At 43.2% G+C, this 14764-nt stretch overlaps 2 protein-coding genes across 2 annotated transcripts in view; one reads left to right on the top strand and one right to left on the bottom strand.

The window, feature by feature from the left end:
- LOC144798761 (uncharacterized) overlaps positions 1 to 14764 on the top strand; it is a 1691129-nt gene that overhangs the window by 443631 nt on the left and 1232734 nt on the right. Inside the window, exon 3 of the mRNA XM_078669781.1 lies at positions 6194 to 6371. Within this exon, the coding sequence (XP_078525907.1) occupies positions 6243 to 6371 (129 nt within the window). The 5' untranslated portion in view covers positions 6194 to 6242. The remainder of the gene's footprint in view (positions 1 to 6193; positions 6372 to 14764) is intronic.
- Positions 1 to 14764, bottom strand: part of SMPD3 (sphingomyelin phosphodiesterase 3) — a 1033773-nt gene that overhangs the window by 912851 nt on the left and 106158 nt on the right. The window lies entirely within an intron of this gene.

Below are 14764 nucleotides of genomic sequence, written 5' to 3'. Positions count from 1 at the left end.
CATGAGGTAGCCTCCTCGCACGCTCATAACGAGCCCAGCTCGTCATGTAAAGTGCGGTTTTAAAAATCTCAGCGTGCGAGCGGAATTCCGCCCACACGCATGCGGTTAAAAAACTAGGACTGCAGGTGAGTGGAGTCCCAAAGCCATAGGTCAAGGCTGGTGACCCAAATGTGTCCTGATTTAGCTATTCCTCAGGGATTTAGGCATGAGCTAAGCTCTATTATTTGAATTTATGGTTCCCAACACAAGGTGTTGTGGGCCTTTTAATGGGCAGCAATTGAGCTCTGACAGATATCTGAAAGTTCTTGCAGTTGTAGCAGACATCTGAAATGACTCAACTGACCTTTTGTATCTGTTATGTTATGCTACTTCATCTTGTATAGCGCAGGTACACCAAACTGACCCTTGGCAACTGTCCCATTATGGCTCCGGAAACGTATTACTAGGCCTGCTTAAAGAGCCATGTCTTCAGCATCTGTCTAAACGTCCTATAATTAAAGTGGTCCTCAGTTGCAGGGGCGGGGGCAATACGTATTTTCTAACTTGGATCTTTAATCACTATATTCTTGCAATGGCACCTTTTCCGTATATAATTGTTATATATTCATATATTTTGATACTCAATTATAAAAAGTGAAGCCCATCCTTTTTTACTGCAAACTTGTGTCGCCTAAAGTCAAGATAGTGATAAGATTGCAGTTAAGTAATGACCATGTACTGAGATATCCTAGAAATGTTGGTCAAAGGCACCTGACAGAATGAAGTGCAGAATGACCATATCCCGTGTGTAATTGCACTCGGCGTTGTCAATGGTGGGCGCCAACACTCACTTTTGGGGAACAGACTTATGTTTAATCATCACAAGGCAAGAGAGAGAAAAGCAGAAAAATATGAAAAAGGAAGAAGGGAAAGAAAGGAAAATAGTGACAAAGGCAAAAAGAAGGGATGAAAAAGAACCTGCAAGAGTTAGATAAAGAGACAGTAGGTGCAGAGAGGTTGAAGACAGAGGCACGAGTTGGGGTCAAAACTGTGCATCCTTGGTATTGGTAATTCCTAGCATTCGGCAGGAGCAGGCTCCTAAGAAAAACTTTGGGATCCTGTGGTTATTTATTTTATTTTATTTTTTTACAAATTATGTGTTGACTTTGCCACCACATCATGGATCTAGACAGGGCCGGACTGAGAATGCAAACCAACCCTGGCAGTTATGTTGGACAAGCGGGGGAGGGGGGCAGTGCAGGTGGGAAACACTCCTGCTTTTGTTACAGGGGGCCGATATTGCATCACTCTTGCAAAATTGGCCTCCAGTAACAAAAATGGACCGATCACTCCAAAACCGGCCCCCACCCATCCGGTCCACCGGGAAAACGCCCAGTGCCTGCTATGGCCAGTCCAGCCCTGGATCTAGATGTTAAAAATGAAGCTCTTGGATTGTGTGCCGAGCCGTGCACCCTGCAAGGCGATACACAAATAGTGGGCTACGCAAGCACAGAACCAACCCTAGGCATTGTATATTAATCTTTGCAGATAATATTTTCAGGTACGCTTCTCTTGATGTTATATTAATGTAATACCTTTATCACACATGAGCACAAAAAGATTTACTTTCCATTACAACTGTGACACAAGATTAGCCAGCTTGTTGAAGCAGACAAAGCATCCTGGGAGGACCTGTGGATGCAAATGAGGGAGTTCATAAAAAAGGCTGCCGGTGCTGGAGAAGGCAGAATAAATCCCTTATTTTGGACTTGGTTTATTTATTTTCTGAGGCAGAGCGACCACGTGATGCGAGACCCAGTGCCTCGTGTGTAAATGACTCGTTTTTATTATTATTAGATGTATTCCGATCCGACTGGAGGGCAATTTCTCGCCAGCAGCAAATATTGAGACAGTCTGTCATTTCTACAACTCTTAGGAGTTTAAAAAAAGAATGTGTTTAGATTGATGGCCACAAATGTAAAAACAAATCTGATCAGTACAAGTATTGATCTACATTGTATTTGGACTTATTTTATTTATTTTTTATTTTGAAGGTTTTATATAGCGCGGACAAGACTCTTGCGAGTATCAGAGCGCTTTACAAGTCGAAGATATAGTATACAACGATCTATGTGAGTAAGTTATACATAGTTCTTAATCGAGCGAAAACAGTACTAAGCTACCAATAAATAACAAAATACAGTGAATAGTCATAGAGTTCACATGAATTTAGCCATGACCTTCTGTTTACTAAGGAGATGGACATATACTTTCAAAGATTACTGCTGGGGCCTAATGGCCTGAGCTGCCGACTTTGGAGGAGGCGAGTCTTGACGTCGGCTCAATATCCTGTGATTCTGGGCACATCACATAATCTCCCCTTGCCTACAATTTTTTTAAAAAAATTAACGTGTCCTTGTGTAATGTAACTGGTGCACCTGTAAAGCGCTCCAATACCTTCGGGTCGAGTTAGCGCATATAATGCTGCAAAAAAAAAAAACATCTCAGCATTCAGAAACATTTAAAGCTGTATTGGGAACAAACAAACAGACTAAAAGCCTAGACTAGCAGCAGAACATTCAGGGTAAGTAATGCCCACACCCCATCTCTGCTCTAGTGGTAGAAACACCACCAAGCCTCGTAGATAGACTTTCTGGGCCATCACAGATACATCAAAGGAAACAGTGTCCACTCTCCCCAAATGATGACACTGACAAGGTCCACAGCACTGGCAAACTACAGCTCAACAACGGACGCTGGGCTACTAGTGGCCTTAAAAATCATGGTAACATGACATGGCTTAAGAAGAAGAACTGCTATCAAGGAAAGTATGTAAAAGGAAACCTAACTTTCAAACGCAAGCTCAGAAATAAACACTTCGCTTTGTTGAATCAAGGCCGGTTGTTCTAAGACCTAGGAAATGTTTTGCGGTTGATTTACGCCCGGGTTCAAATACGAAATCTTCAACATTATTATTTAATTATGCAGCATTATCACCTCCAAAAATGGGCCTTCACTGTAGAGGACTTTTCACCACCATCCACTGAGGATTTCAGCGAGCCACTAGGAGGCTCTTCGTCGTTGAACACCATCCACCGAGGTGGGAAGAGAGGCTGGGGCAGTATTTATTATCTGTGAAAATATAAAAGTGGCTATCAAGGGCAATCAAGAGGTAAGGCTGCTTGGTACCTCCTAGTAGTAAGCATTGTTCACGCTCTGGCTCTGCGTGAGGCACCTCCCAACAGGTACCAGGGCCCCCCGGACTTTATAGAAGAGTGTAGCTCAGTAGTGGAGTAAAACCGGTGTCCACCCAGTCCTGTCCGATCTCCTTCTCCCAATGGGTATCCAGTCGGTTAAAAAAACTGTGGAAAGTTAGATAGCCAATTATAGTATGATCACCAAACCTCTCCTACACATTTCTCCACGAGCTTAAAATTTTTGAGCTTGACAATTAAAAAAAAAAAAAAACAAATTCACAAAGGACCGTGCCACCATAACCCGAAGTCCTGGCATTACTCTATTGACTTGATCAGTGAAACAAATTCAAACACTTAGACCCATACATCCCTACAACAGATTAAGAAAACAATGAAAAAAGAACACAATACATTACTAGATCCTAGACGAAAGTATGGCAGAATATATGAGATGGGGTAGAAGAGCATGGTGTAAAGGGTGTACATGGTCTAAGTGAAATAAATCAGAGTTCCCTGCTCTTCTGCATTGTTTGGTACTGTCCTCTTCACTTCCTGCTCCCTGGAAGAGAATACAATAGGAGAAGCTTCCACTAAATGGCAACAGTAAAGGAATGGAGATTAGCCCTTTAGAGTTACCACTGGTTGTGACAGTGGATACACCAGCATGGCATTCATGTGTCATCCAGAATGCCTGTGAATGAAAACCTCTTGTGAAAGTTTGAGCACTGTGAGGAGATAAGCAGTTGCCCCATTGTGCACAGACACACTACAAAGCAACCTTTTCTGATGTCCATTTAATCGCTTCCTTTGCTACGTCTCCAAAAACCAGAGCTGTCCAACACAGTCTGCACAGTCTGATTCCTTTCCCAAGAAAGTGCAAAAATAAAGGCTTGGCCAACAGAGAAACACGGATATTGGCAAAATGAGCAAGGCTGACCCAGAGGCAGGTATTTTACATTCTATTCACAAATTAAATTGTCTTTGACCAAAAAAGATGGAATCATGAACATCTGACAGTTGTTGACGACTGCTTGATGAATTTGTGAATGATACATCTAAATGCCCAACTTTTTCTATAGCTCTTTTAACTTGCATTAAATAATTTACCACCGGTTACCATTCGATCAGGAAGAGGAAGTAGATACTTAGAGAGGAAGGATGAGAAGGCTTGTCTCCTCATCTTCTCCTTACAAGTTTTTGGGATTTAAAGAGATAGTTGATTATTGCTAAATGTCACGCAAGTATGTCCTGCCACACTACGAGCTTGCACTAAACTCTCAGACCTCCCCCTCATGTAAAGTTGGGCAGACTGCCAGTTTTATGCCAATGGAGTACATTTTACCCCATTGTCATAAACCTTATTCTGACAGCCTGTGGGAGTTGAGCCGTCAGATGTAAGAAATCTGACCATCTGCCCTATTTAGGGTGGGCTGTCTGAGGTTTTTTCGTGCCCCTCACGGTCAGGTATATCTTGGTGGTGAGGGACAATGAGTGAAAAAAGAACAAGCCTTGGCAAAGCTAAAAGGTCTCGCCTACATAAGGTATTGACTTTGTGAATGTTTTTAGCCATGTTGTACTGCAGCATGGCTGAAAGTAAAAAATAAAAAGCGGTATGATGTCATGGCACATTTTTATACTGCTGGTGGGAGGAAGGGCGATGCAGTAGGCAACGTGAAAGGAGGCATGTCGCGGGCAACGTGGACAACGGAGGAAGAGGAAAAAAAGGGCTATGATTCGGCCTGCCATTATGGTGGGTGTGGAGGGCAACACCCGTAGGGAAATGATGTCTAAGGCGTGGTGCGTAAAGAGCGAACGGAGTAACCCTAAACCGTTCCAAGAAAATCAGAAAGACTTTCACAAACTATAAGAAGCAATGCTCTCGCAACCACAATGCAGTGTGAAACATACAAAACAGTAATGACAATAAGGTAGCAAACAACAGCAGATCTTTATGTTCTTATTCTTTTTCAAAAGACGTTTTATTGGATTCACATTCAGCCGACACGTGTTTCGTCGTGTTCAAAAGTGGAGTCGACACGACTCTTCAGGGCTGGTAAATAGTCCGTCCTTGGAACACGGCGACCGGGAACACACAGAGGAGGGATACCGAACCACAGTTCGCTAAACCTACAGAGATTAATAACCAGCCCTTATTTTAACAATTGGATCCCCTCCCGGTATAGTCAGACACTCACACGTGTCTAGTCTCATTTTTGTACTAACGAGCCTCATTGAGCGCTTACGTTAGAGGAGCAGTCTCACTTATAGCTCTAAACCCGGAACTAGGGTTCTCTGGATGTTAAAGATATTGAACACCCTTCAACTTACACACAGGATCCTTCTCTCAACTACACTCACGTTTCGCATCGACCCATAGATGCCTGGGTCTATTTACCAGCCCTGAAGAGTCGTGTCGACTCCACTTTTGAACACGACGAAACACGTGTCGGCTGAATGTGGATCCAATAAAACGTCTTTTGAAAAAGAATAAGAACATAAAGATCTGCTGTTGTTTGCTACCTTATTGTCATTACTGTTTTGTATGTTTCACACTGCATTGTGGTTGCGAGAGCATTGCTTCTTATACCCGCCAAGAGAGGGCGGGTAGCACGGACAACACAGACAACAGAGGAGAGTGTGGGAGGGACAAAGCCGTGCTCCCTCGTTCGTTTTTTACTTTTCAAAAACAACCCCCCGTTTTTCGGCAGTTGATTTTTGAAAAATAAAAACTTTGGAGAAATCTTTGTCATTGAACTCACAAATTATAAAGAATAGTTTAAGAGGCAGGTAGTCGGTATGGAGCAAGTACTTCTACAATATCCCTCGTTGCAATGAAGTTAATTATGTAGTTCTGGAGGGTGGTATCACTGACAATAAAATGTTATGGGGTCGGCAATCCTGGTTGCATTACAGGGAACAGGGCTCTTTTCTGGGGTGCTGGCCAGGAGTCCATAAAACTGTTTAAGCCCCGAATTTGCCAGGCTTGACTAAGCTGACTTGAGAAAACTACTTTGCAGGGAGGCAGGACGTTACGAAGGGTGAAGGCTGGAAGTGAGAGAGGAAAGGATGAAAGAAAGGAAAACAGAAGAAAGAAACGAACAAATGAAGGAACGCAAACAAAGGAATCAACAATTGAAACTAATAAAGCAAATCATGTGGATACCTTTAAGCGCAGACATTGATGGACCCATCTGGGTAAGTGTCAAACATATTGCATTTATGAACCTTCCTGCCCAGTGAAAAGTGAAAGGTAATTATTTTTTAAAGAAAGCGAGGCTGAGGAATCCTATTTAAAAATTGTAAAATGTTGTCATGGCAATTAGGCATACTGAAGAGAATATTTCAGGAGCACACGTCGGAAGACCGACCATGGTTCAGAGAACATCTGACATCCTAATTCCAAGAAAATCTATTCCAAGAGGACGTTTATAGTGTCTTTCAGTACAGAATGAGATTTATAATACTAATTGTTTTTTAACCATTTAACTTCTAATTACTATTCCTTTAACCCCTTCGGCGCTCATGACGAGCCCAGCTCGTCATGAGCGTAACGTGCCCAACGCGGATGACGAGCTGGGCTCGTCATGTAACGCGGGGTTTTTAAAATCGTAGCGCGCAGCGGGAAAACCGCTAGCGCGCATGCGGTTAAGAAGGTTAAGGAACATAACGCACATGTGACGCACATACGTGCCCTAAGGGCATGTATATGCACCACATGGCACTTAGAAAAATGCAAAAAAGTGTGTTTGCCTCAGAAATCGCAAATTACCACCAACTCAAAGTTGGTGGTAATTTGCGATTTCTTAAGGCCAGATCGCAAATTTTGGGTACTTACAAAAGTGCATTTAAGGAATCGTAAAAGTTGAAAAGCTGCAAAACTAGGGGTAAATGATAAATTACAGATTAGGAAAAGAGCCAGGGGTTAAAGTAAGAGTTTGCTTAGGATGTGGCTGCGGGTTAAAGTAAGGATTCGGGTCAGGCTTGGATTTGGGCCAGAGTACATTTAAGTGTCGGTGTATGAAATCCTTTTTCAGGATGAGAGTTTGTTGAAGCAGTCTCATTGTAGGAGTTCTCGAGTTAATTTTAAAAGGTGTTCTTGAGGTTTGTCTCTAGTAGTAATACCTGAACTCGCCGCCAATCAACCTACACTATTACTGTATTTTGTGATTCTCTGCATTGTAACTGTTGTAAAGCACTCCGATACCCTCGGGTCAGGCCAGCGCTATATAAAACTTCTTAAATAAATAAATAAAATAACAGGGCATTTTCTCAGGACACCATAAGTGTGCCAGGAGCTAATTCTGTGACTCTTCTCTCAGGCAGCACTCTTATTCTGAACCCTAATTGGATAGACTGCCTTGTGGACCAAAGCTCACAACCGTACACTAAGTTACAGGATCAGTCTTTCTTGTGTTATTGCTGAAGGCAAACATGGGAAGGAAGCACCTGATCGAGGAGATGGCCAGGAATAGCCCTGTGTGTGTTTGACGGAGTCCGCATGGGGATGACGCAATCTTTTCCCTTCATCTCCAATAGATATCCATTTAAGGCAAGAAAGCTAAAGACGTGTTTCTGACTGACTGCATTCAGTCTGCAAACCAACATCTGCCAGGTTAATTTGAACACTATCCGAAGTCACTCACAATCTCCAGTGGTAAAGCTTTCCTGCCGATGAGGTTTGAAAGAATAATTGAAGGGACAGGAAAAAGCTCGACAATCTGTCAAGACAACTTGCATTTCCCTGACCTTCCCACGTTTCCGCCTAGTTGGAGCTTTTTCGTTTCCACAAGGCCTTCCGCACTGTAAGATCTCATCCAGTCTATCAGACTCTATGGAGCTCTCCTCAAGTGCTCCCTAGATTCAACTGATGCTAGACATTAAAGTCCTTCAAATACGCCCAAGGTCAAAGATAGTGTGACTCACTTGTGCGCACAAACCCAATCCAACCCCATGCAGTCTTACGATGAACTGACCATTGCCACTACCCAACTACACAATGATCTTCAGACATTTTTCCGAAATGTTCTAGCTTCTCATCCAATTGCGGAGACTTCTAAGATAACCACTAATTTCATTGGCAGAATCCCCCTAAGAGTGCTCATCAATTTTTGGTGAAAATTGGTGATACAATTTTCCTTTTTACAAAGTTGGTTTGGGACCTTTAATCATTAATTTTTAACTGTGTTGTTTTTTTATTGGTAGAATCATTTCAGATCCTCACAGGGCAGTTCTTAATTTTTGAAAGAAGGAGTGCCATTGCCCAAAGCTCTGTTAGAAGCCCGCGGCCAGTGCTATTAAATGCCAGTGTGCAGAATACAAAGTCTGCGTAGACAGGAATCCACGTAATGCACTTTAATCCACTTCAGGCACTACCTGCCCCTTTATGTCACTTTTCCAGGTTCCTGCTTCCTCCATTTGTGACGATTTTCCGACTTTATCTTCCTCCTTCTTTCCCCACTGTGTGATTTCCCCTCTCTTGCGCTTGGTAAAAATATCTGATAAGGAAAAATAAATGCCTGTCCCAAACTTTAGTGTCAGTGGGCCCAACCGGCATGCACCGGTTTAAATCAAGCACAGCGGCAGAACCCTTAACAGACAAGCTGTGGTCTTTATTCATAATACCCATTGGAGAGGAGGGCAAAGATACTTTTCATTCGAGATTATGGGAGCCTTTGCTGAATCATTTTTACCATGGTGCCACGTCAACTCGCCATTTGCATTTCTTATATTCAGGCTTTACAAAACAGCAAAATAATTGAAACGGATAAGGTGAAAATTTACAAGGGGCAGGACAAAGACCGCTTGAACATTTACAGAAATGTTGAATTGTGTAAGTAGTTGTAATATAACAATTCCCACAGTCTAAAAACAAAGGTATACAAGTGGCTTCTGCCCAAGTCATCAAAGAAGAAGTGAAGTTATAAAGGCATCTGCTGAGCTCTTAGTCAGCCCAGTTCACAGTAGACGACATGAAAACAAAGTCAACCTGCAAAGTCACTGCCTGCTGGACAATTTTTCAGTCCTAACAATTCACTTCACACAGTTTACACAATTTTGACTAAACTTCAAGTCATTATTTGTGTTTAGGAAATGCTTTCTTTGACAAATAAAATGTATCTACATTTTCTTTGTGCTTTATTTTTGTCAAAATGGCTTCCGGCCTTGTCCGCTCCATTGAGCTGAGAGTTAGAATGCTACCGCGTGGCTGATTTCATGTCTTAGCCATAGACTAGAAGGCAGATCCTGCTATGATTGTTGCACATTTAATGTATTCTAAAAGCACGCAGCTCCAGAATAGGATGGGGCCATTTTATTTTTATGTCGAATTATTCAAACTGATTTTTGTCCATATTTTAAGTACCAGTCCAGATAAACATACTTTATAAAAGTTATTTGGATCAGACACTTGCTGACTGGATTAGAAAAAAATAAATGTGACCAGAACAAAGACATGTCTAAACGTAGAGACTTTATAAGATGAATGTGCTCACTATTCTGTCTTTTGTGAGCATAATATGTTTCTTATGAATTGGTTAAAAGCCAAATGTGAGTTATTTAACACGTGTGGTAAACCCTGCACCCACTATAGCACATGAACCAAACATCATGAAGTGGTGATTTTCAGGCACTGGAAGTTCCAGAGTGAGGAAATGAATGCCTTAATAACAGAAACAGCAAGAGCTACCCACAGAAGGACGTCAGGATTCCCCAAATGTACATCAACAACTCCTTCCTGTGTATAGGAGTGTGCAGGCATTCATTGTGTGTGGGCCAATCCCCTTGAAACAAGACAAACAGAATCCACTGCCATCCGCTGAGGCATCACAAGCAGAAACCTGACAAACTCTTCCACCATGGACCCAGGCAATAAAGCAAAGTACAAGTTTATGGATACTGAGCTGGAGGTCCTGGCAAGGCGGTGGTCAGACACCATGACCACCTAATGTGCTGTCGTATGCAGCCAACAAAACAAACAAAAACGTTCCAGTGGAAGGAGATGATGAACTAAATCAGTTCTGTATAAATGTATCTACATGATACTGAGAACAATTAACCCCTTGTGTGCTGTTGACGAGCTCAGCTCGTCATGAGGGACGGTTGAGCTGCCCTCATGACGAGCTGAGCTTGTCACAGCCGTTGGAATGTTCGCACGCGGGGATAATTTCCCCGCTGTGTGAATGTTCCAAAAACGGGTGTGGTGTGACGAGCTGAGCTCGTCAGGAGAGCAGCTCCGCTGTGCCTCATGACGAGCCGAGCTCGTCAACAGCACAACGGCGCCGCACGCGCCCCCCCCCCCACCGCCCAAACACAGCGGGCGGGGGGAAACAATCCCGCAGCCAGGGGGTTAAAAAAAATTCCCAACTTTGAAATGCTAGGTACTTAATCTCGTTGCCAAGCACAAGCGCTAAAGCATTGCAACTGGTGGTAGTTTTCCACCTCAGCTCTACCTCAAGCTGCAGGAAGAACCAATTATGACCTTCCTCAACATGGCTACAGTGGAAGACATTAAATAATGTCTAAAGGTCGGAGGACTCCAAGGTAAGAGACATGAGAGCTGCAACGGAAGTAAATATGGTTGTTAAAAAATTGACTTGGCTGAGAATCATCATCATTGTGAATAGTGACCGATGTAATTTGTTACACATATTGACATTGATCCATGTATGTGATGTCATAGGGGCTAACCACTCTCTAATGGTACTGCTGACATGTATTAATCTTGGACTATTAGAATCATAATGCATCGTAATCTTGATGATGAAGGGTTGAGTTGTCTTCCCAGTACATTGAGGGTGATGTGTTCCCAAAGTATGACTACTGTTGCATCTCTTCAGGATTATGATTGTGGTTTGGTGCAGAGCGCATAACACAGCAGTTCAGTATACATAGAGCCACATCACAGAGCAAACGCGCATAATTGGTGTGCTTCATTTCACTATTTAGGCACGCTTGTTCCTGTCTACGTGAGAACGCTAGATGTCCATGAGTGCAGTGGATTCACACTAGGATGTCAGGAATTCCTGCTGTAGTATAGATGTTTGCTTGGCTGGCGTTAGCTGTGCGGGAGTCCAAAGGGAGATGCATATGCTTCCCACTCACTCCCTGTAAACCAACCATCACTTAGCAGAGTATTTTGCTAGGGATTGACTGAGAATTGTCATGCATCAATCCTGCTGTCTGGTGTGGGTTGCCTGTTGCAAATAATTCCAGCGCTGCTAAAATTTTCACGAAGGGGTGATGGCAATGGATCCCTTTGTTAGGCATCTGTAGAGATGGAAATATGTGCTGTATGGTGCCCATATACAGCTTGTGTATCCTCTGGAGCGCAAGCTGACTCACATTTATGGGCTTCAGCCATCTGTTAATTTGTCTTGCTCTCATCCTGCGTTGCTGAGCCATTTGAGGTCATTGATCGGTGGTCTGCTTTCCATCCTCATGCTGCATGGTTTATAGTTGCAGAACATGGATCTGGCAAAGCATGATATAGTGGACTAGTAGTACCACATTCATGGTGATGTACCAAGGAATGGAAGTGTGAGCTACTGCATTCGACCTGTGAAAGCTTTACCTGTATGTGATATTTATTTTAGGTTTGGCCCTGTGTGCAGCTGCATGTGAGATATTTTTCTCCTCAAATTGTATGTACTGTGTTTTTTTTTTTTTTTTTTTGCATTATCGTGTTGGTCTTCGTTTTTTTGTATTGTTTTACAGTTTTTCTTTAATTCTCTACATATTCAGGAATTTTTACCACCTGCTTTTGACTGGAGATATTTTAAGGTTGTATTTTCACTGCTTTTCAAAGACCTCTCATACTTGTATTGAGTGTTATTTACCAGGTGTTATTTGTCGCATGTGTTAAATATAACATGTGGTAAATAACACATGTATTAAATAGTGCACACAGATCACAGACATACAGTTTTAGCACATGTGGTTTTTAACTCGTGATCAGATGATTCTGTATATTCCTGCTCTATATACCCTGCTTGCGGTAAGTACCACTACACCTAACCCATAATTATGACTTAACCGCATGCGTGCGGGCGGAATTCCGCTCGTACGCTGACTTTTTCAAAACCGCACTTTACGTGACGAGCTGGGCTCGTCATGAGCGTGCGAGGAGGCTACCTCATGACGAGCCCAGCTCGTCATCAGCGTCGAAGGGGTTAAGATGGAAACAGAACCCAGACAAAGAAAGCTATAATAGGGTTTGGCCAATAAGGTAACAATGTGTATCAGATATTTTATCAGGTATAACATCTCCCACAGAAAGCTCTAGTTCTATCAAGGCTTTGGCAATTTATCTCTGTTTGTGCTGTACCTGAACATTTGTCTGTGTTTTTTTAATGGAAAAGTTCGCCCCAAAATTACCAGTAGGGGCACACTCGTTTATTCAGATTTTGACGTGGTAGTAAACTGGCATCTTTTATTCACTCACTTCCCATTAACACAGGGGAAGAAAATTGCTGCTTGTCAGATCAGTGTGTGATCCCTTGTCTGTGACGCACTGGGAGTTAGTCGATTCTGGCCTTGTCCTAAAACCAGTAGCGGCTGGCATGTACCGAGGATAGTGGCGCGGGGACACACACAAAATAAATAAATAAATATACTTACCCTTCTAAGCAACGCCACGTCCCCCTCCTTCGGTCTTTTCTCTTCAAGGCAGGCTCCAACGTGGGACCCAGACACCTGTCCTAACCAATCCTGGCGCTGCTCCCACCAGCATGAGCGAAGTTCCAGTATTGGAGGTAGCTGCCTCACTCAGCGCTCTCAAGAGCACTGGAGGCCTGTGCTTTCTCTTGCCCAGCTGTCTATGACAGCTGGTTTAGAGAGGTTTAAAATGTCTGGCTGGCCGTCGCAAGACGTCTGGTCAAAGGGACATGCGCATTTTAGACTTTAGCGCACAGCTCCCTGCTGCCACTCAGCAGCAATGGCCGCGCCCCGTCCTGACACTCAGTTCGGGATGGGTTGGTTGCTGAAAAATAAAATGGTAATAATAAACTTTATTAGCATTTCATTTTCCAGCTCTAGCTTGGGGATTTTCTTTGTGGGGCGACCATCCTCCACTGAAATGGATGAGCCGCCCCTGCAAACCCTGCAGAAGACATTCTGAAATGCATTGCCTCATTGCGGATTTGCTCACAGTAACAAATACATCACTGTGTCAACCATGAGGTCCTCTATGGTGAAGCATGCTGCAAGTCAGAATAGGTGCTTTGGTGCCCACAGTGGATTATTAGGCGCTATAAAAATGTCATAATACAATATACTATTATACGAACACAACCAGCCAGAGTTCAGACACTCATGTTCACCTTAAAAGCACATCTTGCATCACTTCAACATTTGCAATGTAGTGCTCAAGCCGGACTCATCCATATTTTTAGTTATCATTCATCTTTAATGTTACGCTGCCCCTTGTGCACTTTGATCTTTTCTTCCCGCCACTTTTTTTCTTGCATTTCCTTGTTTTATCTCATTAGATCTCTCTCGGTCCCTACTGTAATTCCCTTCTGAAGCTTTTTCCTCTTACTGTCTCTTTCGCTTCCTCTGAGCTTGCTCCTTGTGCCTATACTCTTTGCACTTTTTGTATCTTTTAAATAATTCTGTCGCGATTTCTACAGGATGAAAGGTCAGTACAAGGGCTTTAAGTGGGATAAAAAAACAGTGGGGGGGTCTCTCAAGAGGGGCATGGCTGATGTAATTAAGGGCTAGGCTTACAAACATGTAAACTAAAAATGTATGCTTAGCATACGTGCCTCCCGACTGGTATTTTGCTGCTGCATCCAGATATATAATACAACAAGAAACATTACACCTACAACAAGACAGGACTATTGGCTTTGTCAATGGTTGTTAGCTGCATAAGATAAATGAGCAACAACAATGGCTTCCTTTGTATAAAATATTTGAAATGCTTCAGTTCTGAAATGGTGAGACTGTGAAAGAACTATAACGAGTCTCTTTGAAGTTGCATCAAAGGCAGCGAAGGATGGTACTGCCAGAGAGTTAAGATCTATTTTTCACCCTGAGGGTGAGGGCAAAAATGGAGAGCCCGATAGGGACCCGACTCATCACCTGCTTTTTAGAATTGCCGTTTCAGAGCTCCAGCAGGACCCAGCCCACTTAAAGCCCTGGCCGGCACCGACTTTCCATCTTTTATCTTCGTTGTAATAAGAAATGCGCCACTCTGTCTTGCTTTATGATGTCCCCTCTATGTAGGTGTTTTGCTCCCCAACCGCCCTAGTCCAATATTTTCTATTCAGAAATGCAATATTACACAATGTGGAATGTGTGTTTTCTTTTAAATTGTGTGCTAAAGATGTGTCTAGATCCCTGAACTCATTAAAAATAACACTTCTTTTGTCGGACAGTTTCTAGCACGGTTACATGCAGGGCCCGACTGAAAACCACAACCGGCCCTGTAACAAAAACGACCCCCCAGCGGCCCAAAACCGGCCCCCACCCGTGCGGCGCACCGGGGGATTGTCCGGTGCCCGCTATGGCCAGTCCGGCCCTGGTTGCATGGTGCACCCTGCAGTAACCACAGACGAGTACAATTTAGGCCCGACTGGAGCAGGCTTCCT

Source organism: Lissotriton helveticus, chromosome 12 (assembly GCF_964261635.1).
Source record: "Lissotriton helveticus chromosome 12, aLisHel1.1, whole genome shotgun sequence".
In the NCBI taxonomy this organism is placed as follows: Eukaryota; Metazoa; Chordata; class Amphibia; order Caudata; family Salamandridae; genus Lissotriton; species Lissotriton helveticus.
Note: the sequence above shows the minus strand (reverse complement) of the source record. Positions and strands in the feature narration are given on the sequence as shown.